The sequence below is a fragment of the Pinus tabuliformis genome, chromosome 1_2 (genome assembly GCF_031772625.1).
Source record: "Pinus tabuliformis cultivar Carrire ecotype Pingquan chromosome 1_2, CPIR1, whole genome shotgun sequence".
Taxonomy (NCBI): Eukaryota; Viridiplantae; Streptophyta; class Pinopsida; order Pinales; family Pinaceae; genus Pinus; species Pinus tabuliformis.
This window is the reverse complement of record NC_142298.1, coordinates 594,423,359-594,447,881: the sequence shown is the minus strand read 5'-3', so window position 1 is coordinate 594,447,881 and position 24,523 is coordinate 594,423,359. Positions and strand designations below refer to the sequence as shown.

The window sequence follows — 24,523 nt, the reverse complement described above, 5'->3', positions numbered from 1 at the left end:
GCTGATCAGGTGCTGCTTCTTTCTGTCAAGAAAAACGGGGTGCACTGCATGGGTAGTTGACCAGTAGGGGTCAACACGATCATTTCTTCCGTGAAAATTGACCAAGTGACAAGTGCTTTACAAAAACACAGCTCTTTATACCATAAAAATTGATCTGGTTCTAAATATGAAGATGCAATACGTACCCTTTGTAACAGTTGCACCTCATGTAGATCAAAATATTGCTCCATCTATAGTATCCAATTTACCGGATCCTTGCCATCAAACTTCCTCATATTGCCTTTTCTTGATTTTAGGAGCTCGATCTTGACATGACTGTAACTCTATAATTTCGGATTTTCCAGTTCTGAAATTGCGACCTGCAGTAGCCCTATGCGTCCTCTTTCCAATGCCACCAGTCTGATCGAAATTGGATTCTCCAAGAAAGAGTTATGCGCAATCTCCCAAGATGATCCGATTACATACCTTTTCAAAAGAGCGAACTTGTACGAAGTGCCATGTGTCACTGTTTTGACCTTCGGATCTAAAAAATATAAACAAGAAACTACAGTTCGTCATATTTTTGTAAATTCTTACGAAATTTCAATCTGATGCTCAGAGAGAAAGTTATGACAATTTTCCCAAGGTCACTTGTTTAAGATGTAATTCGGGAGTCTGCAAAAACCCTAACTTCCTTAGATCATATATCCTAAACTATAGCGAGACAAGATCTAAAATTCGGACCCGAGGTTCAAACCGTTTTCTTCTCAAATGGGGTTTTTTTTTTTTAGCTTCTGAAACTTCGTAGCAAACAAGTTATTGTGAAACTTCCACAATGACCTATTTTAGATGAAATTCTGGAGCTTGAAAAACCCTAACTTCCTCGAATCATATCGCCGAAACTATAGTGAGACAAGATCTAAAATTCGGACACAAGGTTCAACGATATTTCCTCTCAAATGGGTTTTTTTGTTAGCTTTTGAAACATCGCAGAAAAAAAGTTATAGCGAAAATTCCACGATGACCTATTTGGCGCAGCGAAACCCTAGAATCCAAAGCTCTGATACCAAAGTTATGAAACCAGCTTACAATAAGATAGAAAAGAGAGATAAACACCTTAGAATTCAGCCTCTTCGAGGGGGCAACCTCCTTTACATTACACAAATGAACAATTCTTGGATCATACAAATGACAAGACCTCCTTTCTATATATAGGAGTCTAAGGGGTCATAATATAATCAGAGCCGACATAACAATAATAATGTAAGGGCACAATAATAACAATAGTGGGCTTCTATGGGGCACAATAATAACAATATGGGGACTACATGGGCATAACAATATAATAAGGGGGTTGTACTAATAACAATAAGGGGCTACACTAGTAGTATAGGGACCTAACAATGTTCTTGGTTAACTCTCGTCCGGATATATGTTTTGTAGCTAGCATGTTGAGCTCATATATGGTTGGGCCTCACTATATTGGCGCCAAGAATCTTCTGAGATATCTTCAGGGCAGAATCTCTCATGGATTGAGATACACTGCCGGAAATGTGAAGCTGCATGATTATTCGAATGCTGATTGAGCAGGCAGTGTGGAGGATCGCAAGAGCACTTCTGGTGCTGGTTCTCCTTGGGTTCTGCTACAATATCCTAGATGAGCAGAAAGCAGAAGTCGGTTGCTTTGAGCACTGTTGAGACCGAATACATAGCTACGAGTATGACCTCGTGTGAAGCTGCCGGTTGAGGAAGCTCTTCAATGAGCTGTTTGGACACATGTTGCATACCATCGTGATCTTCTGTGACAACCAGAGGGGAATTCGATTGTTGAGGAATCTCGTATTCTATGATAACTTCAAGCATATAGACATTAGGTACCACTTTATCTGAGATATGGTACATCGAGGAGCAAGAAGGCTCCATCGCATTGGGACTGATGTGCAGGTCACCGACACTCTGTCGAAGCTCCTGGGAAAGGTCAAATTTGTGACTTTCCGAGACCGACTAGAAGTCGTGGAGAGACTCTCTCCTAAAGGTCCTTTATGATATGGAAATTGAGCTCTGGGAGCTCCGGGGGCTTGGGGGTACATCTTTGAGTGATGAGCAACCATGGGGTGAGTGGTTCAACCTTCCCCTAGTGGTCTGATATGTAGGCAGGATGAGTGGTTCATCCTTCTCCTGCTTAGACACAGTCATAGGGTGAGTGGTTCAACCTTCCCCTAGTTATTTTTTGGGTACAAGGTGAGTGGTTCAGCCTTCCCCTGGGATACCTCTTGTGACATGTAGGCAAGATGAGTGGTTCATCCTTCTCTGACTGAGACATCCTACCCATGCAATCTGGGACTCATGGGAAGTACCTCTCATCTAGCCAATGAGTAGGGAAATGAGGATAGGGATCATAGTAGTACCACTGGACGCATTGTGTTACTACCGTACTCCCTATGCTAGGATGATATTGATCTAGGATCAATTGGAACTGACTTCGGGTTAGTAGAGGATGGTATGACAGAGCAGCGCAATGTAGGGCATTGATGGTAGAGATAGTACATTCTGGCAAATGGATTAGTACATGGAGTTCTCCCTAGTTGAGAGGGAGTGTTAAAATTGGCAACTAGGGCCAAACTCCATGTGGGTCATCTTAATTATGGCAGCTGATATTTTTGTTGGATTCCTCTCGTCGAGAGGTGTAGAATTGATCTAAAGATCATCTGATTCCGACATGTATTCATGGAGATATGAATTCATTTGTGTTATGGGACAATTCATCAAAGTCGGCCAGCAACCAAATTGCCCCCACTTGTGCGCAACGTTTTAGTATAAAAAGAGATGGCTTGCTAGTCATTTGCACACACACTCTTCTTGTGATCACTTCCTCTCCATTTGTTGGTGGGAGGAGAGATCCTAAGAGTCTACGCAGCCCTAATAAGAAGAAACCCTAACTCTACGCTGTCATGGAGGAGGCTTTAATGAAGCTACAATATCGCAGCAAGGAGAGATCTAATCGCAGGTCTAGGAGAGACCCTATTCACTGTCCTAAAAGGCTTCCTAATGCTGTCCTAGAGGAAGGGATCCTAGCCGCTATAAGGAAGAGTCCTAATCACAGAAATTTGGCCACTGCCTAAAGCTAAACGCAGTCATGAAGGCAGAATGCCCTAGCCGCAGGTCTAAAGGGAGACGCTGCCCTAAAATGAAGGTTCTATGCAACGTAATGTAGGATCCTTTCACGCTGGGCAGAGGAGCCCTTATCTACCCCTAAACGCAGTCAAAAGGAAGACGGTTCACACTGCCCTAACCACAGTCTTATGAGTCACAAACTGGTGCCCTAGACGCTGTCAATTCACAGTCCATGAAGGGAACTCAATCCGCAGTTAAGGAGGACAGTTAGAAGGAATGTTAGAGGACTATTAGAGACAGTTAAGTAGAGACCTTAACGCTGTCTCTATATACCCTAACGCTGCCCTAAACGCAGTCATGGTAAAGTCCTTAATGTTGTCCATAAGGAGATCCTTCACTCGCTATTCTTGGCCGCAATTAACAAGGGGTTCATGTACAGCAAAAGTAGGATGTACATACTGCGCTGTAAGGAAAGGTGACTATGCAGTTATAAGGCTAATTGGAAGACAGTGTTGTCATGATGTTGTAGATGATAAGCGTGTTAAGGACTGTCTGGGCATATTGGTGATGAGCTTGATTTGAAGGGTTGCTACAGCTAGCTGCTTTGCTAGGCTGAAAGCCATAGCAAGCAGCTAAGTATGTCCCATGATAGTATTGCAGTGTACACTACAATGATGATGATCAGTATATTAAGATGCAGCATACTTGGATGGATGCAGCATGAATAATGTATGCATTGATGAATGCAGTGATTGTTGTGGGCAACGTGGTGCAGTATGGTGCAACACAATGAATGCAACATGGTGCAGCATTATGGTACAACATGATGATGATGGGCATGGATGCATTGCAACAACTTGTTGATGATGGGTACATCATGATGATGAGGTACTGTTCAATGATGGAGTGGCATAGTGATGAGAGCAGCTCAGTGATTGGGTGCAACACAGTGTCAAGTGCAACATGATGATTGGGTGCATCACAGTGAGGTGTAGCACAGTGAGATGCAGCATGGTGATGGAGTCACCTTGGAGGATCATTTGAAGCAGTATGCCTTCACTTGAGTTCAGATCAGCGACCTCATGTGTTATCTTCTTAGTGAAGATCTCTGCTCCTATTTTGTCGAGTCAAAATGTTGACTTCTGATGTAGATGTACTATCTCTCTCTCTGCTCAACTATTGAAGAACATATAAGAAGAACTGATCAAGGGTTTCCCTACATTGGGGTTTGTCCCTGGATGGCACCACATCTTGTGTCCTCTTATCTTGACTTGTCTTTTGTGATTTATGTTTATGTTCTATCTGCATTTTACTATCATGCTAAATGTGATTGCAAATCTGGAATTGATATTGAGCTGATATGGAAAATTGAAGTAAATTTGTTATTAGCATAGAACATACCTAAAATTAACACTCTTGAAACCCTAGTTCAGCAAAAAGGCTTCAACTTTAGGGCTTATTGAAGGTTTGTCATTCCATATTATCGATCATATACTTCAAGATGACCTTTTCCTTGTGCTTGTATTCCTATATGTGATATTCTTGAATCATATCTTCAAACCCTAGACTTCAAGTACTAATTGCTACGCTTTTCCTTTACATAAAGAATTGTGCCCTAATCCAAGTGGTAAGCACCTTGATCAAGTCTCTCCTACATCACCTCAATCCAATTGACTTAGGATACCTTTAGGTGATACATACTAGGAAGCCTCATGTGTTGTGAAATTCCACTAAAGAGAAGGAGGTAGAGTGTTAAGGTGATAGTGGCAGCTACCTCATTATTGCATTAGGGTATATCCCTTGCTTGTTGAGGCCTCCCACAAGGCATGCTAGATTTTGAGGCAATAGGTCTCTTGTGACGACTTTGAAAAGACAACTCCACCAATTTTTGTTGATATTACTATTATGACCACAATTTCAAAATCTAAGTCACTTCACATCTAATGGCATTGATCTGGTTGAAATGTGGGTAGTCTATAGAAATATAATTGCTCTTGAAGCTAGGACATCCTTAAAATACACTATGAAACCCTAAATCATCTCCTCCAATGTGAAATATGTTGAGATTTGTAGCTTGGGAGGTACTCCAAGCCCTAGGTTCGAGTTTGAAGGAAGAAGCGCCACAAAAGTGGTCTGTGGGCTTAGAACCCAAGCTTGGAGGTTTGTACCCAAAGATGTGGGGCCAAAACCATGAGGAGTTTGACTAGTTTGACTTATGGAGATGATAGAGGACCCTAAAAGTGTTGATTTCTGGTAGCATTGAATGTGCTCTAAGCCTCAAAATTTGAGGCGAGGCTTGGACACATCTATTCCACAAAACCCAGAAATCGTTTTGGGAAATTCCACCCGGAATCAGTTTTATTAAAATAATTAAATATTTTTAATGGAGGTCTAAGTCTAAACATGGGGAATTAAAATAATTAAAGGTATTAAAATAACTGTGGGTGAAATTTCTAGAAGAAGACGAGGATCAAGCCAAAATGATCTGAGCCATTGATTAGAATCTAATATGGGTCGTTGGTTCTCAACATAAGGATTATAAGAGGAAGCTTGATGGGTATTTCGAAATCACATCGAGTGGGAGATCAGAGATAGAATTTCTGAAGAGAGCAGCACATCAATTGCCAGGGAGAAGTTCGAAGTGATTTCTTGCAGTGAGGGGCATGGATAGTTCTGGTTGGAGATTTTTCTTGATCCGGGAATACTCAGCAGAGGAGGCAAAGAGAGATCCGGGAGAGGCAGCGCAGAGGCTATGCTGGGCAACAAAGGCTAACACAAAGGAAGCGCGAAGCCTTGAGGAGATCCGTATTTTTGTTAGAGAGGCCGATTTCTAAAGCCGAGGTATGAAACCGGGAGGACAAAATCAAAGTCTAAGAGGCAAATCAATCAGCAGAAGGGGTGACGTTGTTCCTAAAAGCTCTGATGCTCGGCCTATGCACTGCCTGCACAGAGGCAGCGCAGAGGCAACAAGGGACTAGCCATTCTATGGTTGAATCAGTCAGGATCGCCAGTGATAGTGTGAGGTATTTCTCATTAATATTTTGTGAGTCATATTCTTTGTATTGGATAGCCAGCAAGCTATCCAAAGATTGTATTCAGAAAAAACTACTAATTGATAATACAAACCCTCAATTGTTGCACAGGTTTTCCCACATTGGGTTTTTCCGCAGACATTTGTCCAACAATAACTGTGTAGATGTGTGTGATGATTATTTCTCTCTTGTGTTGTATTTAGTTTCTGCAATTTTTATTTGTGTAGGCTACAGTGTATTTAATTCAGTATTTGTTGTAGCACATAGCAAGTAAATTGTTTAATTGAATTAACAATTAGAAGAATTAACATCAGTTGCTGCAGTAGGAATCGGGTAATAGTTGGATGATGCATCCAACTATGTGATCTAGAAGGCAAGGATCTCATGCCTTCTGGATGAGCACAATCTCAAAACCTATGTCGACAGTGTGGTAGTTGCACCCGCGGATCCAGAACCTCTCAAGAAGTACAAGGCCGAAATGGCGAAGGCGAAGAAGTTGATCCTCGACAAAGTGAGAGATCATGTAGTGCGTCACATTGTCGACAAGGATACTGCTGGGCAGATGTGGGAAGCTTTGGCTACGCTATACGAAGAATATTCCGAGCAGCAGAAGATGTACTTGGAGCAGAAGATGAGATCCACGCAGATGCAGAAGGGGAACGCATTGATTCGTTCCTAACAAAGCTTCAAGAGATCTGAGACTCGTTGGCAACTATGGGGTCAACACCTCAGCCTATCGAGATGGTGAGGTTGGCCTTAAATTCAATCTCAGAACAATGGCAAGTGTTTGTCTAGAGCATCCTGGACAGAGAGAGATTTCCAGATACGGAAGGGATGTGGACCGAAGAAGAGATGAGGAGAGACATAGGAGAGACTTAGTCAAGTGCAAACTTGATAGTAGCAGCAGCAACAATGGGACGAAACCAAAGGAGGAAGAGAATGCAGCCCTCGCATCTAAGGGGCAACAGGAGCAGCAGAAGAAGAAGAAAGATGTTTCGAAGATCAAGTGCTTCTGGTGTGGTGAACTTGGTCACTATGCTACACAATGTCCTCTGAAGAAGAAGGACAAGGACGAGAAGCATGATCTGAAGACTACATCAGCACAGTTCGAGGAGGAAGAGTTTGATATGGTTGTCAAAGACCTCCAAGGGAGAGGTGGGGAGATATAGAACAGTAGTTCGAAAGAACAGCAGATGGGCAGGATCCTTGAGGAGTCCACCTCTTGGATCAATACCTTGCTACAGGAGCCCATATCAAAAGTAGCAGGATGGACAAGGATCAATTGATGCAAAAGAATGTCGGAGTGACAGTTGCAGTTGCTAGGAGCGCCAGAGACTGAGCAACACAGAGAAGAGTTGGCCGTTGAATCAGTCAAGACCGCCAGTGATAGTGTGAGGTATTTCTCACTAATCTTCTGTCAGTCATATTCTCTGCATTGGATAGCTAGCAAGGCATCCAAAGATTGTAGTTAGAAAAACCACTGCTTAATAATACAAACCCTCAGTTGTTGCACTGGTTTCCCACATTGGGTTTTTCCGGGGACATTTGTCCAAAAATAACTATGTAGATTTGTGTGATGATTATTTCTCTCTTGTGTTGTATTTAGTTTTTGCGGTTTTTATTTGTGTAGGCTGCAATGTATTTAATTCGGTATTTATTGTAGCACACACAAGTAAATTGTTTAATCTAATTAGCAATTAGAAAAATTAACATCAACTGCTGCAGTAGAAATCGGGTAACCAATTTTCCACAAAAAGGAACTAGGGGCCATGAAAATCATCAAAATCGAAGGTCTACAAAGAGAGTTATAAATTTATTTATGTGTTGGTGGGCTTGTGCAACAAGAGGTGAGGTCGGCTAGGGTTAGTTTAGCCCTAAAAGACAAGTCCTTGACACCACATGAGGAGCATATAAATAAGAGAAATCATGGAGGCTATTTGATACATCTAAGAGCAAACACATCAAGGTGATTTCCTCTGTTTTGGGTCGCAGATCAGGAGGAACTTTAGCAAGGAAAAGGAGATGTTTGCAATTGTTTGAGGACTAATTTCTTTTGTAGTGCAGGCCGAGTTCCCCAGGCAAGAGGTCGAGGCTGAAGGGAGGAAATTGTTGAAATATGTAACTAGGTGCAGTCTTCATAATGAAATATGTAATCATGATACTTGGTGTTAGTTTTTGTAGAATCAGATGTGCTCTAGCCTTGAAATCTTGTGGAGAGGCTAGAATACAAGATATCTCCAAAATCCAGAAATCGTTTCTAGAAATTCCGCCTAGAAATGACTTAATTAGATTATTAACCAACTTTTAAATATTTCCTAAGTCTAAACTTAGGGAATATGGTTAATTAATCAGTATTAATTAACCCAAGGCGAGAATCATCTAGAAACTCACATGGATCGATCCAGAGATGATCCTATCCATTGATTAAGTTTTAATCTTGGCCATTGGTGCTCCAATAGAGGATTATAAGAGGAGGTCGATGTGGTGATGGAGAAGACACTTGAGAGGTTCAATTTCTGAGTAGATCGATTTCCAAAGTAGCAGCACGCAGTTGCCCGAGAGAGAGCTATAGATCAAAGCAATGAGAGGGGTAGCGACAGTGAAGCCGAAGGAATATTTTTAGACCCAGTGAGTGCATTTGCGAAAAGGCAGGAGAGCCACATAGAGGCTGACACTTGGGCAGCGCAGTAGCCTCTAGAAGCAGTTTCGACTCTGTTGGGGAAAGACAAGTTTCAGTGCCAGAAGTTGGACAAAGGTTCTGTAGGCCAGGAGAGACATTTTCCCAGACAGCAGCAGACTAGACAGCTTGAGGAGAAGTTGATCCAGACTGAGCCAGAAGGGACTGCGCTAGGGTGGCACAAAGCCTACGCAAAGGCAGTATGGACGGCTAACTTGGCGCTGCAATCAGAGCCCGGATTTGCCTGTGGGGTGAGGAAAATTCCTCACTAGATTTTTGCTAATATTTTCTCTACAGGATTTCCAGTCTTCGACATCCAAATTGTACTCATATTATTTCACTACTCTACAGGTTTTCCAGTATTCGACATCCAAATTGTACTCATTATTTCACTACTGCTTACTAATAAAACCCTCAGATGTTGCACTGGATTTTCAGTGGACTTTTATCCAAAAATAACTATGTTATTTTTGTGTGTGTGCTAGCATTTCTTCCAGCGTTTATTCTTCCACAGTTTTCTTTGTGTAGATTGTGGTGTGATTGATTCAGTATTCGCTGTAGCAAACAGTAAATAAATTGTTAAATTAAATTAACAATTAGGAGAATAATTTCCAGTTGCTGCAATAGAATTCTAGTTTGGAATTTTCACATGGTATTAGAGCGAAGTTGATCAACCAAAGAGCTCAAAAACGAAGAGATATGGAATTTCACCGCTAATTGTGGGCAGCAAACTGAAATTCCCAAGGGCAGCGCAGTCGTTCTGCCAGGAGGCTGAGTTACTTGTGGAGATTCAATTTTTCTGAGTGGGGCAGAAAAATTCAATCCTACCAGATCGAGTGATTCCAGAGGCAGAGGGAGCAGCTCATATTTTTCGTTGAGCAGATCTCTAGCTGGACGCAGTGGTTTTTGCAATAGTTTGCTAGAGTAGAGCCAACATTGGGTGGAAGGAAGATGAGCACACACAGAGGGAAAAATTTTCCTCAGGGAACTTCTAGTCTCAAGACGTTCGATTTTTCCTTGCAAATCGACAGTCGTTGTGAGCAAATCTTCTCAATCCAGAAGGGAGTGTGAATAGTTGAGCAGCAGTTGAGCAGAAGGAAAGAGGAGTTTTTGACATTTTGTGGAGATGGCCATTGCTGAGCTTCGTAATCAGGACAAGTTGGATGGAGCTTCCAACTATGTCATTTGGAAGGCAAGGATGTCCTTCCTTCTAGATGAGTTTGGCCTGAAAACCTATATTGATGCAGTGGTAGCAGTACCCCAGGATGCAAATCAGCTGAAGGAGTACAAAAAGGAGATGGCACGGGTGAAACGATTGATCCTAGATGGAGTTTGGGATCAAGTTGTTTCACACATAGCTGGCAAAGATACTACCAAAGAGATGTGGGATGCCCTCTCCACTCTGTACCAGGGTACTTTCGAGTAGCAAAAGATGTACTTAGAGGAGAAGCTGAGATGCATCAGGATGCAGAAGGGGGAAGGCATAGACCCTTTCCTCACCAGGATTCAGGAGGTCCGAGACCAATTGTCAACTATTGGGGTAGCGCCTCAACCCATAGAGCTAGTGTGATTGGCACTCAACAATGTCTCAGAGGAGTGGCAGGTATTCGTCCAAAGTGTGGTTCGATTTGTAGCAGGAGGAGTTGAGACGAGCTCTATTAAAGAGTTCCATAAGTGGTAGCAGCAACGGACAGAAGCAGGTGAAGGAGGAGGAGAATGTGGCCCTCGCATCGAAGGGTCCCAGTCAGGGACAGGGGGGAACAGAGGAAGAAGGACCTGTCGAAGGTCAAGTGCTTCAAGTGTGATGAACTCAGTCATTACAATACCCAGTGTCCTCTGAGGAAGAAGGACAAGGAGGAGAAGCAAGACCAGCGAGCAGCTTCAGCAGTGATCGATAGGTTGTCCTCCAGGCTGGACGAAGACTTCGCCATGTTTGCTGATATATCTCTAGGAGTGAGGTGGGGTGACTTCGTGTTGTAGCCCCAGAGCACTACAAATGGGCAGGATCCTTGAGCAGTCCACTTCATGGATACATACCTTGCTACGAGGGCCCACATTATTCAGTAGCAGGATGGATCAGTGATAATCGATGCAGTCAGATGTCAAAGTGATAGTTGCAGGGACTAGTAGCAGTCAGATGCTGGGGAGCGTAGTGCAGAGTTGACAGTAGTGCAGTTGGCACAGTGCAGAGTCAACAGTAGCGCAAATTCTTCAGTGACAGTGCAGATACTAGCAGTAGTCAGAGACTTGGGTGACAGATGCATTACACTGATCACTATTGATTCAGTATTTTGGTTGCTTTTCAGTTGCAAATGTTGCAGTTGCAGCAGCAACGAATGAAAGGGAGTTGCAGTGTTGGCAGCAGTATGGCAGTGTTAGCAACAACACAGATGCAGCGTATATCAGAGTTGCGCATTGGTTGGTGGGCAGTGTAGCCAGACATCAACAGCGTGATAGGAGAGGATGCAAAGACAGTGTGTTGCTACAGGGGCTGCAGTAGCACTACAACACATTCCTCGTTGAGGAGTGTTAGTTTTTGTAGCATCGAATGTGTTCTAACCTTGAAATTTTGTGGAGAGGCTAGAATACTTAGACAAGAAGCAGAGATGCATCAAGATGCAGAAGGGGGAAGGCAGAGAACCCTTCCTCACCAAGATTCAGGAGGCCCGAGACCAATTGTCAACTATTGGGGCAGTGCGTCAACCCTCGAAGCTAGTGCGATTGGCACTCAACAGTGTCTCAGAGGAGTGGCAGGTATTCGTCCAAAGTATCTTGGCAAGAGATACCTTGCCAAGGTGGGACAGGATGTGGGTCAATTTGTAATAGGAGGAGTTGATATGAGCTCTATTAAAGAGTTCCATTAGTGGTAGCAGTAGCGGGCAGAAGCAGGTGAAGGAGGGCAAGAATGTGGCCCTCGCATCGAAGGGTCCCAGTCAAGGACAAGGGGAGTAGAGGAAGAAGAAGAAGGACCTGTCAAAGGTCAACTGCTTCAGGTGTGGTGAACTCGGTCACTACAGTACCCAGTGTCCTCTCAGGAAGAAGGACAAGGAGGAGAAGTAGGACCGGCAAGCAGCTTCAGCAGAGATCGATAGGTTGTCCTCTAGGTTGGACGAAGACTTCCCCATGTTTGTTGATATACCTCCAGGAGTGAGGTGGTGTGACTTGGTACTGTAGCCCCAGAGCACTACAGATGGGCAGGATCCTTAAGCAGTCCACCTCATGGATACATACCTTGCTACGAGAGCCCACATTATTCAGCAGCAAGATGGATCAGTGATATTTGATACAGTGAGATGTCAGAGTGACAGTTGCAGGGACTAGTACCAGTCAGATGTTGGGGAGCGTAGAGCAGTGTTGACAGTAGTGTAATTGGCACAGTGCAGAGTCGCCAACAGTGCAAATTCCTCAGTGACAGTGCAGATACTAGTAGCAGTCAGAGACTCAGGTGACAGATGCATTACACTGATCACTGTTGATTCAGTATTTTGGTTGCTTTTCAATTGCAGATGTTGCAATTGCAGCAGCAACATATAAAAGGGAGTTGCAAGGCAAATGCAGTGTTGGAAGCAGTATGGCGTGTCAACAGCAGCGTAGATGCAACGTATATCAGAGTTGCGCATTGGTTGGTGGGAAGTGTAGGCAGACATCGGCAGCGTGACAAGAGATGATGTAGAGACAAGATCCTACTACAGGGGTTGCAGTAGCACTAGAATGCATTCCTTGCTAAAAGGGAGTGTTAGTTTTTGTAGCATCGGATGTATTCTAGCCCTAAAATTTTGTGGAGAGGCTAGAATACAAGAGATCTCCAAAACCCATAAATCATTTCGGGAAATTCCACCTAAAAATGACTCAATTAGATTATTAACCAGTTTTTAAATATTTCACAAGTCTAAACTTAGGGAATATGATTAATTAATCAATATTAATTAAGTCAATGCGAGAATCATCTAGAAATTCAAACGGATCGATCTAGAGATGATTTAGCCATTGATTAAGTTTTAATATTGGTCGTTGGTGCTCCAACAGAGGATTATAAGAGGAGGTCAATGTGGTGATGGAGAAGACACTTGAGAGGTTCGATTTCTAAGCAGATCAATTTCCAGAGTAGCAACATTCAGTTGCTGGAGAGAGAGCTAGAAATCGAAGTAGTGAGAGAGGGGCAGAGACAGTGAAGCCGGAGGAAGATTTCCAGATCTAGTGAGTGCATTTGTAGAGAGGTAGGAGAGCCACAGAGAGGCTCACGTTGGGGCAACGCAGTAGCCTCTAGAGGCAATTTCGATTCTGCTGGGGAAAGACGAGTTTTAGTGCCAGAAGTTGGACAGAGATTTCGGAGGCCAGGAGAGACATTTTCCCATACAGCAACAAACTATATGGCTTGAGGAGAAGCTGATCCAAACTGCGCACAAAAGTGACTGCGCTAGAGTGATGTAGAGCCTGCGCAAAGGCAGTTTGGGCGACTCACTTAGAGCTATAGTCAAAGCCCGGATTTGCCTGTGGGGTGAGGAAAATTCCTCGCTAGATTTTTTCCAGTATTTCCTCTGCAAGATTGCCAATATTCGGCATCCAAATTGTACTTAGATTCTTTCACTACTACCTAATAATAAAACCCTCAGTTGTTGCACTAGTTTTCCCAAGTTGGGTTTTCTCGGGGACTTTTGTCCAAAAATCATTGTGTTATTTTTATGTGTGTGTGCTAGCATTTCTTCCCTCCTTAAACCATGAAAAGGTTAAGTGAAAACCCTTGTAAGGTGGCACATATGGCTTTCTAAGATGAAACACCATCTCATGATGGATAAATGTGCACTAAATTCCTTCAATGTGGAATATCCTCAACTTAGTGCAAGAAACCATCTTCAAGATGAACGTCTCCTTAAAATAGGACATGAAACCATGACAATCCTCCTCAAGAGACTTGCGGCATCTTCCAAGGCGGACATCCTCAACCACAATATAAAATATAAGTGTGCAATAAAGCTCCGAGAAAGGTGGATGTCCGCATCAGGTCAAGTGCTAAGAAGATGGATGCATGAAACAAGGCACTAAATCCATGAAGAAGACATGTGGAATGTCATCAAATCTCCACTAACTCCATGAAGAGAGGGGGTGGCCTCTCATCAATCAAAAGAATAGGGTTATGCGATGACATGTAAACAAAACACTCCTACAAAGAAGGCACATATGAACAATTATACATAAAGTGTGCAATGGAGACTCACAAGGTGGAGTACTCAATAATAAAGCATCAATAAGTTTTCAACATACCATTCAAGATTAAGGTCCAAGATGTGACAACCCTCTACAAGCATGAGTCATGACAAAGCCCTACTCCATAAAGCAATGTATCACTTCATGAAATGATGTGCAAAGTGTTAGATCCAAGTCAACAAACCATTCATTGAGGAAGTGTACAACCTTATTAAAAGAGGCATACAATGATGATAAGTTTGTGCTTCCATATATTAGACAAAGAAAAGGAGCAATCTAGTAACCCAATCGTCTGTGAATAACATCCAAAATAACTAGGGTGCTAGATAAAAGGGGCTTTAACCGTGCTTATACCCAGTCATCCAAGTAATAAACCATATGCAAAAGAGGGTGTTGTACGTTGAGCGCTCTATGCCTTGATGAAGCTAATCAAATGGGGATGCCAACACAATGTTAGCTTAGCCCAAAAGTACTAGGGGATTCTTCTAATAAAGTCACATATCAACATGCATCATCAACTACCCGATGATCATAGGGGTTCAATAACCAAGTTTACTGACATGAAAGTATCAACATTGTCAAGATACCCATGATTACCTCACCAATAACCTCATCAAATGAAAACGTAATCCCTAGACCATACTCCTATAAAGATACCTTTGTGATCAAAATCACAAGTTTAGTGAAAAAATTCACTAGTTTAGGCTCCGTGCAAAATCAGAGGTAACAAGGAGCTAGTCATGATTTTTTTCTCTTTTTTACCTCAAAATGTCTCTAACAAATCAAGCAAGAAAAGAGAGTGCTCCAACCCCAAAAGAGAAATATATAGGCTGAAGCAGGAGGACAAAAAAAGTATCTTCAAGTAACTAAGAGTAAAGGTCAAAAGGCCCAATTTATGAATACCATGGTTACTTCATATTGAAAAATAGGTTAAATCGGGTGAGAAACTGAATTAATGATTACCATCCATTGAAATTATGCTTACCTTCTTATGCCCTATCCTTCTCTATATGGAGGTAACTTGAGTTGGGGGAAAGCATATTCTTGTGGGGTGGAATCGTTGTTTTACTTGGCTAAATGGTACAACTAGGTTGGATTTTCATATGTGGGATTCAATAATACATTTTTCGTTTGTTGAGTCATCACATGATTTATAAACCACAAGCACTCTACAAAAGCAACATTGCGCTAACATACTTTATACAAACTAACAAAAATGAAAAAAAATTAAGTATTAAAAGCATACCTAGTGATCATGCCCCAAATAGGCCGTGGTACTATAACCGATGGTTTCCCCTTGTTAATTCTTTTCAAAAACTCACCGATCTTCTCCATGGATTTTGCCTCTCTCAAAAAATCAAATTCATAATCAACCTGGACAATAAAGCATGAAATTCGCATTAAAATTCAACAAAAGAAATATTTAGCTACAAGTCACATGTATGAGTATTTCTTAAGAAAAGTCCCCATCTCTAACCTTTTATATATATGTGTGCGTGTGGTTGGGTGTGTATGTGTGTGTATGTGTGTGTGTGTATCTATCTATCTACACACACACATGTATGTATGTACACACATGCACACATATATAAAGATATTATGCGCACGCACACACACACATAGACACCATGCGCACGTGCACACACAGGTAATAGATAGATAAATGGATGGATGATAGAGATAAACAGAATGTAAAACATTGGTGTGGCAAAGTAATTCCATTATCAAAGTTCTCTCTCTCTATATATATATATGTGTGTGTGTGTGTGTGTACACACACACGCACACACGGGACTATATATATATAGAAAGACACACAAAAGGGCAATATTATTTTGACAACGAAATAACTTTGTTACACCAATGTTATACATTCTCTTGGTAAGGACAATAGATACATAATATGACAAAGTGAAAGCAAAAAACATCCAATTACACCTCAATTCACAATATTTTTGTATTTAAAATCAATATTTTCTCAAAGACAAATGCTCCAAATGCCATCCTTAGGGACATAACGAGGTTATATATACTTGTTTAATTTTTTCATGATTATAACAGTTCTCATTAATGCCTTCTTGCCTCTCTTCATAATTGAGTAAGCAAACTAATTTTAATAGTGGTGCTCATAAATTCACCCTTAGGCATAATTTCTCTCCATTTATATATATATATATATATATATATATATATATATATATATATATATATGTTCTCATTGATATTTGTGAGTAACAACAATGATTAGGTTACAAACACACATTAAAGCTCAACATGGCCATTAAAAGCACAAAAACGTGTAGCACCAAAAAGTATCACATAATTTTCCATCTGAAACGCAATATTTATTTACTCATGTTTACTACTAATTATTGAAAAATTAAAGATATAAGTAGTATATAGATACCAAATTCCCATATAAAATGAAACCACCAAGAGGAGCTTTTAGCTTCTGAATGCTCCTACAATCAACATGCAACATGGTTGTCGAAAATTAAAGACTCAAGAATGTGAATGGAAACTAAGCTAAGCAAGTAATGCATCCCTAACCATAATTGCTCTACATATATGTATACAACTAAATGTTCTCATTGATATTTGAGACAACAATGATTAGGTTACAAACACACATTGAAGCTCAACATGACCATTAAAAGCACAAAAACATTTAGCACCAAAATGTTTCACAAAATCTGATATTTGAAACACAATATTTATTTACTCATGTTTACCACTAATTATTGAAAAAATAAACATATAAGTGGTATATAGCAGTGAAGCACCACCCATATAAGACCCACGAGTACCAGCGGGTCTTGGCGGGTTCTATAGCCGGTTGGGTCACTCGCATAGAACCCGCGCTTAAGACCTGGAGGATATTTTATTAAACCCGTCTACCTGTATAAGACCCACGGGTTTTCCATAAGAGCCGCATTAGACCCTTATAAGACCCGTTGACCCTCAAAATGCAATTTTTAGTTTTATTTTTTTATTTTATTTTTTGATTTTATTTTTATTTTTCTTTTCTTTTTTGGAAATAAGGTGGAGGGAAGAAAATGTTTTATTATTGTTGTAATAGGTCTTTGAAGGGGTGTTGTCACCCAGTAAGAATAGACTCTTCAAATTTGGTTATTTGATTAGTCTATTTCTTTTTCTTATACTTCAAAATCCTAAATTATATGTTTATCTTAGTTGCCTGACTTATTTTCAAGGTTTCATGTGTAGGGGACACCTATCTACTAATAATTTTTCTTGGCAAAGATCTCAAGGAATAAGAGGTGCATCAAAATTTGAAGACTTGGGATCCTCCTCAGTTGGAGTACCCATCTTCAAATACAAAAGAAGCTCATTCCCACCTTGCACCAAGTTTCACCTCCAATCCTTCAAAAATTTCTCCAAGATATTTCCTTCTTTTCTAGCAAATAAAATTCTCTTCAATATCTCGTGGTTTGATTTTGAAGATTTTCATTGCTAAATGTAGTATTTGAAGGTTAAATTAGTTGTTGTCCTAACAGCAATAAAATCAGCTATGAAAAAGTTAAGTTACCTTGGCTTTTCCTTAGTTGCATAGTGTAGAAATTGATATCTTTCATTCTATCATTTCACTTGGTTGTTTTGGGTTTTGTATACTAACAAAATTGAGTGTTCCAAAAGTATTTTGGGCACTTTTCACATTGATTTTTTTGCTGATTTTTAGATGGCCAGTGATCCTAAATGCTGGAAAGATTGGTATGAGACAATCATTTATCATTTATGACATGTATTTGAATTTTGAACTTGCTGACATTTTTATTTTAATCATGGAATCATGAGTCCTTTTCTTATTCAGTCTCTAAATGTTTTGATTACAAAAATCGAATATGTTATGTTGTACTTTTATAGATATGAGATGATGTTATGAATTATTGCATATATTGTGGTTTTTATAACTTATAAGGATTGTAATTGTCATTAGTTTCTTCTGTGTGCTTAAAATTTACCATAATTTAACTTTTTTTATATTTTGACGAGTCTTATACGGTCATTCCCGAGTCTTATACGAGTTGATGAGTCAATAGTGTGACGAGTCTAATACGAGTACAAGTCGTGCAACATTGGTATATAGATACCAAACTCCCATATAAAATAAAATGACCAAGAAGAGATTTTAGCTTCTACATGCTCCCTATAATCAACATGCAAGATGGGTACCAAAAATGAAAGACCCAAGAATGTGAATAGAAACTAAGCTAAGACCGTGGGTGATAACAAGAACTAGAATAGTAAGATCAAGCATCCCTTGGGGCTTCTTACCCACCAAATGTTGATTTTCTAGTGCAATCAAGACAAGTACAATTTTTCAAACCTATAACTACTTCCAATAATACAATTTAGAGCATTCCAATCATTACGCAGTTATACATGAAAATTTTCAACCATTAATTTCTTCAATAGAGCAATAGAGATCACAGTGAACAATGAGACAAAAGACACCAAAATTTTGTTAAATGCCCAAGGAAAAACCCCACAAGGGGGAAAACCCAGTAATCTTTCCTTATGAGAGAGAGTCCAATTCATCAAAATGCACATTAGAATATTCCAGTGAAAATTCCAATCTTTGACCTCAATAAATGTTGAATCAAACCAGTCAAAGGAGAGAGAAATAGTCAACATTGGTCCAAGTCAAGGTCTAGAACAGAGAAGCCGAATTTCAGCTTGAGGCAGCTGGTCAAAGGGCTGAAAGTTGGCTTGCAATACCACAGACAAAACTCGGTCAAAGTGCCACAATTGACATGTCGTCAACTCTCAGTCAATAGCGCGGAACAAAGATATAACTTCAGTCAAACCCAATCAACAAATCACAAATAAACTCGGCCTCAATATTAGTCAAGAACTCGATCAAACAACAGTAGAAAATCCCAAGTCAACATTGGCAAACAAAAGTCAAATAGCTAGTCAACGTAGAGGTAATCTTCCTCTTCTTCTCCCCGCACGTGTGGATTGTTCTTCTTGTTTCAAATTGAATGGATGAGATGTGTTGGATGCCAAATCAAGTCAATCGAATGCTAATATATATGTGTGCTAGGAGGTGGGTTTTGACCATAGGGTCAAACCCCTTCAAGTAGTGGGGTGGACTTGTGCAAATGAGGCTGACTTAGTCCACATGAAAATTCATAATTTCTCCTTTTGTTTTGCCAATGAAAATACCAACCAAAGATACCAATTTTCAACACTCCCTCTTAGCTAGGGAGGTACTTTTCATTCTCTCTCTCTCTCTCAAGATCAATCTCCCCTACCAATCCATTGGTCTCTCAATAAGAACCCAAGGGAGTGATCAGATGTACAAGTCTCGTCATAAGGAAAGAGACAACATCAAACTCATCCCATTAGCCACAACTCGATGGCATCAAGGTCAACACCCAACTGACCAATTGAATCAAAAAATGAGGCCAACCACTCCAACATATGAAATGGTTTCTATCTTCCCGACCAAGTCCACTTGGTCGCTTAGTCAAACACAATGGCTCAAGGAAGAGAACTCAAAATGATTGTCCCCGACCAAACCCACTGGTCTCTCAATCAAACACAATTACTTAAGGGCCCACTCCAAGCCTCAAAACCAAACTCCCCAACTACATTGGTTTCTTAGTCAATATCAATGACCCAAGGGAGTACTCAAGACAATCTTCCTGACTATAAACTTTGGTCTCTCAGCTAAGCCCAAGGAAGATTGTCAATCACATGATACTATATAATTAATGCTCCCTCTCTCTAAGAGAGGGATTCTCAACAACTCCAAGTTCTTCTCTGAAATAAGCAAACTTCATATCAGACAATGGTTTCATCAAAACATCAGCAACCTACTCATCAGTAGGTACATACTCGAACCTCACATCTCCTTTGTGGGGCAATATTCTGGATGTAATGATACTTGATCTCAATATGTTTCAACTGTTAGCTTTGTAGCATCGGATGTGTTCTAGCCACAAAATTTGGTGGAGAGGCTAGAATACATGAGATCTCCAAGACCCAGAAATTGTTTCTGGAAATTCCACCTAGAAATGACTTAATTAGATTATTGACCAATTTTTAAATATTTCTTAAGTCTAAACTTAAGGAATATGGTTAATAAATCAGAATTAATTAAGTCAAGGTGCAAATCATCTAGAAACTCACACGGATCGATTTCAAGATGATCCTAGCCATTGATTAAGATTTAACCTTAGTCGTTGGAGTCCCAACAGAGGATTATAAGAAGAAGTCGATGGCCACTTGGAGAAAACACTTGAGCAGTTCGATTTCTTGGCAGATCGATTTCCAAAGTAGCAACAATCAATTGCCAGAGAGAGCCTAAGATCGGCACGGAGAGAGCATGAGATCGAACGTAGCGAGTGAGGGGCAGGGACAGTGATCCGGAGGAAGTTTCTCCAGATCCAGAGAGGCAGCAACAAGAGGACCAAGTTATCCCAGTGAAGCAACACAGAGCTCTGCACAATAGCTTTAGAGAGGACAGTTCGATTTGCTGGAGAGAAAATTGTTCTCAAATCCAAAGGTCGGGCAGAGATTCCAGAGGGCCGTAGAGAAGAATTTTTCAACAGCAGAAGGCAGAACAACTCCATCAGAGACCAGTCAAAAGCTAGACGTCATAGTGACTATGCAGTCCAACGCAGAGGGTGACACAGAAGCTTCAGGAGGCCGAGTTTTCTAAAGGAAAGTGTGTCGGGGATTGCCTGTGGAGGAAGGGAAATTCCCTTCATAATTTGGACCAGATTTTCTTGTTGTGAATGGCCAGTTTCAAGCATCTAGATTGTACTCAGATTTTCACTGCTGCATAATAATAAAAACCCTCACTGTTGCACCAGTTTTCCCAAGTTGGGTTTTTTCAGGGATTTTTGTCCAAAAATAATTGTGTTAATTTTATGTGTGCTAGCATTTCTCTATTTCCAGTGCATTGTTTTTCCGCAGTGTTTTATTTATGAAGGTTGCAGTGTGTTTATTTCGATATTTGTCGTAGCAGATAAATTGTTAAATTAATTAACAATTAGGAGAAATAATACCAGTTGCTGCAATAGGATTCCAGTATTGGAATTTTCACATGGTATCAGAGTGCAAATGATCAGTTGGAGAGCTCAGAAACAGAGGAAGGAATTTCAATGCTTAGCAAGGCAACAGCCTGAAATTCCCAAGGGCAACGCAGTATTTTTGCCAGGAGGATAAGTTTCTTGAGGAGGTTCATTTTTTCTGAGTGAGGAGCAGAAAAATTCGATCCTTCCAGATCGAGTGATTCCAGAGGTAGAGGGAGCAGCTCAGTGCTTTCATTGGCCAGATCTCTAGCTGGACGCAGGGGTTTTACAACAGTACATTGAAGTAGAACCAACGTCGGGGTTGAAGAGAGAAGAGCACACATAGAGGGAAAATTTTCCTTAGGGAACTTCTAGTCTCAAGAAGTGTGACTTTCCTTGCAGATCAACAGTAGTTGAGCAGATCTTCTCACTCCAGAAGGGAGACAGAGTAGCAAAGCAACAGCCGAGCAGAAGAAAAGAAGAATATTTTGACAGTTTGTTGAAATGGCTACTGTTGGGCTTCGTGATCAGGATAGGTTGGATAGAGCTTCCAACTACGTCATCTGGAAGGCAAGGATATCCTTCCTTCTAGATGAATATGGCATGAAAGACTACATTGAGACTGTAGTTGCGGTTCCTCAGGATGCAGATCAGCAGAAGGCATATAAGAAGGAAATGGTACGAGCGAAGCGGTTGATCCTAGATGGAGTCCAGGATCATATTGTCTCACATATAGCTGGCAAAGATACCGCCAAACAGATATGGGATGCTCTCTCCACGTTATACCAGGGGACTTCTGAGCAACGGAAGATGTACCTAGAGGAGAAGCTCAGACTCATATGGATGTAGAAAGGGGAAGGCATAGACCCCTACCTTAGCAAAATTCAAGAGGTCCGAGACTACTTTCAGCGGTTGGGGCAGCAAATCAATCCACGGAGCTAGTGCGATTGGCAATCAATAGCGTCTCAGAGGACTGGCAGGTTTTTCTCCAAAGCATATTGGGCAAAGATAGGCTACCAGACTGGGATAGAATGTGGGCCAATTTGCAGCAGGAGGAATTGAGGCAAGCTCTGTTAAAGAGCTCCATCAACAGTGACAACAGCAGCAGTGAATCGAAGATGGTGAAGGAGGTGGAGAATGTGGACCTCGCATCTAAGGGTCTCAGTCAGGGGCAGGGGAAGCAGAGGAAGAAGAAGAAGGACCTGTCAAAGGTCAAGTGCTTCAGATGTGGTGAGCTCAGTCACTACATTACCCAGTGTCCAGTTAGGAAGAAGGACAAGGGGGAGAAGCAGGACCAGGAGGCAACTTCAACTGAGATCGATAGGCTTTCCTCTGGGATGGTGGAAGACTTCGCTATGTTCGTTGCTATACCTACAAGGGTGAGGTGGGGTGACTTGGTGTTGTAGCCCCAAAGCGCTACAGTTGGGAAGGATCCTTGAGGAGTCCACCTCATGGATCATTATTGGCTACGGCAGTCCACAGTATTCAGTAGTAGTTGATGTAGTCAGTACCAGACTGACAGTTGCAGACTAGTGGAAGTCAAATGCTGAGGAACAAAGTACAATGCTGATAGTAGAGTAAGTGGCTCAGTGCAGAGTTGGCAACAATACAGATTCTTCAGTGACAATGCAGATGCTAGTAGCAGTCAGAGACTCGAGAAAGATGCATCATACTGAACACATTTGATTCAGTATTTTGGAAGAATTTTAGTTACATATGTTGCAGTTGTAGCACCTGTTGATTTGGGGTAGCATCGGATGTGCTCTAGGCATCAAATTTCAAGGAGGATTAAGAACATGTATTCCAAAGAACCCAGAAAGCATTTTGGGAAATTCCACCCAGAAGTGATTTTATTAAAATAATTAATATTTTTAATGGGGTTCCTAAGTCTAAACTTAGGAAAATTAAAATATTAATGGGTATTAATCTAATCAGGGGTGAAAATTCTAGAAAAAGGAACGGATCAAGCCAAAATGATCTAAGCCTTTGATTATGATTTAATCTAGGTCGTTGGTTGTCCAATAGGAAGATATAAGAAGGGGCTTGAGGGTCATTTGGAAGACACACCAGGCAGATACTTAGTTGCCCAAGTAAAATCGATTTTCTCACTGGTCGAAGTTCGGCAAGAGAAAATCGATTCAGAGGGAGAGTTGCAAGTGGAGGAGAGACAGAGAGGGTTCAGCATCAGTCAAGGAGACAGGGACGAAGACGCAGAGCAGTAGAAGGGATAGCATTGGGTAGATTGACGCTGGGAGAGGCAGCGCTGGCTTGAGTGACGCAGGCATTGCGCAGGCCAATCCAGAGGCCAGAGAAAGTGACGTTGGGCAAGCCAGAGAGATGCAGAGGGTGGAGGAACCTCTCTCTCGGGTCAGATACTTGTTCAGGAACATCTGTAAATATTTCTCAAAAAGCCTTGTTCTATACTACTGGGTGTAATTTGTACATGTTGATTTTTGCTGAAGAATAATAAAACCCTCATCTGTTGCATCGGTTTTTGAAAAGGTTTTCCCCAAGTGGGTTTTTCCCTGGTCTCCGACCAATCCTAATGTCCCTATGTGTGAATTCTTTTCTTCTATTGTTCCTTTATGTTCTGCTACATTGATGATGATGATATTGTTTTTTCTACATAGTTGCATATGCTGTTGAATAATGATGTAAATCTGAATAATATTATGATGTTACGGGGTGATCTTAATGTGTTAATTAAGAAATGCAATTATCAAATCAAAGAACCATATAGCCCTATGAACAATTAACAAGGCTAAAACATAGTAGTTCTCCAAAACCCAAAAATCGTTTCTGGAAATTCCACCTAGAGATAGTTCAATTAAATTAATTGATTAATAATTAAAATGCCTAAGTCTAACTTAGGGAAATTGATTAAAAACTAATAACTAATTGAGAAAGGTGAGAATTCTTTAGAAACTCACACGGATCAACTTGGAGATGATCTCAACCATCGATTAAGTTTTCATCATGAACATTGGAGTCCCAACTGAAGATTATAAGTCGATGGGTAGATGGAGAACACAACAGTGTAAATACTCATTTGCTCAGGCAATTCAAATTCCCAGTAGCAGGAGTGATTCAACAGTGGAGATTGAGATAGTCTGTGAGTAGTAGGTGGCAGAGGGGCAGTAGAGCAGTATTCCTGAGGAGTTTCTAGTTCCAGACAATCCTAAAGAGAAGCTAGGAATTTTCTTCGGGAATCCATGCAGAGACTGCATAGTTGCTTCAGCAGAGCAGTTCGAATGGGTTGAAGGGAAGGTTGTTTTCAGTTCCAGAGGCTGAGAAGATTTTCCATAGTGCCAGAGGAATAGTTTCCCAATCAACAGCAAGCGGGATGACTTGATTTGTAGGAGTTCTGTGCTGAGCGTATAGCAGAATGCGCAGGGGTGACGCAAAGGCTACATAGAGCAAGTTGGCCAGCTTGCTTTTTAGCGACAATCAAGTGTTGGGATTCCTTGGAGAGG

At 41.1% G+C, this 24,523-nt stretch overlaps 1 protein-coding gene across 4 annotated transcripts in view; it reads right to left on the bottom strand.

Annotated features, from left to right (window-relative positions):
* The window catches only part of LOC149207047 (uncharacterized), a 356,193-nt gene that overhangs the window by 168,986 nt on the left and 162,684 nt on the right, over positions 1–24,523 (bottom strand). For all 4 annotated transcript variants that reach the window (XR_016252614.1, XM_089395659.1, XM_089395658.1 and 1 more), the window contains exon 6: positions 15,254–15,381. Coding sequence is in view for 3 of the 4 variants with exons in the window: in XM_089395659.1 (XP_089251785.1) it covers positions 15,254–15,381 (128 nt within the window). In the remaining variant the exon portion in view is untranslated. The remainder of the gene's footprint in view (positions 1–15,253; positions 15,382–24,523) is intronic.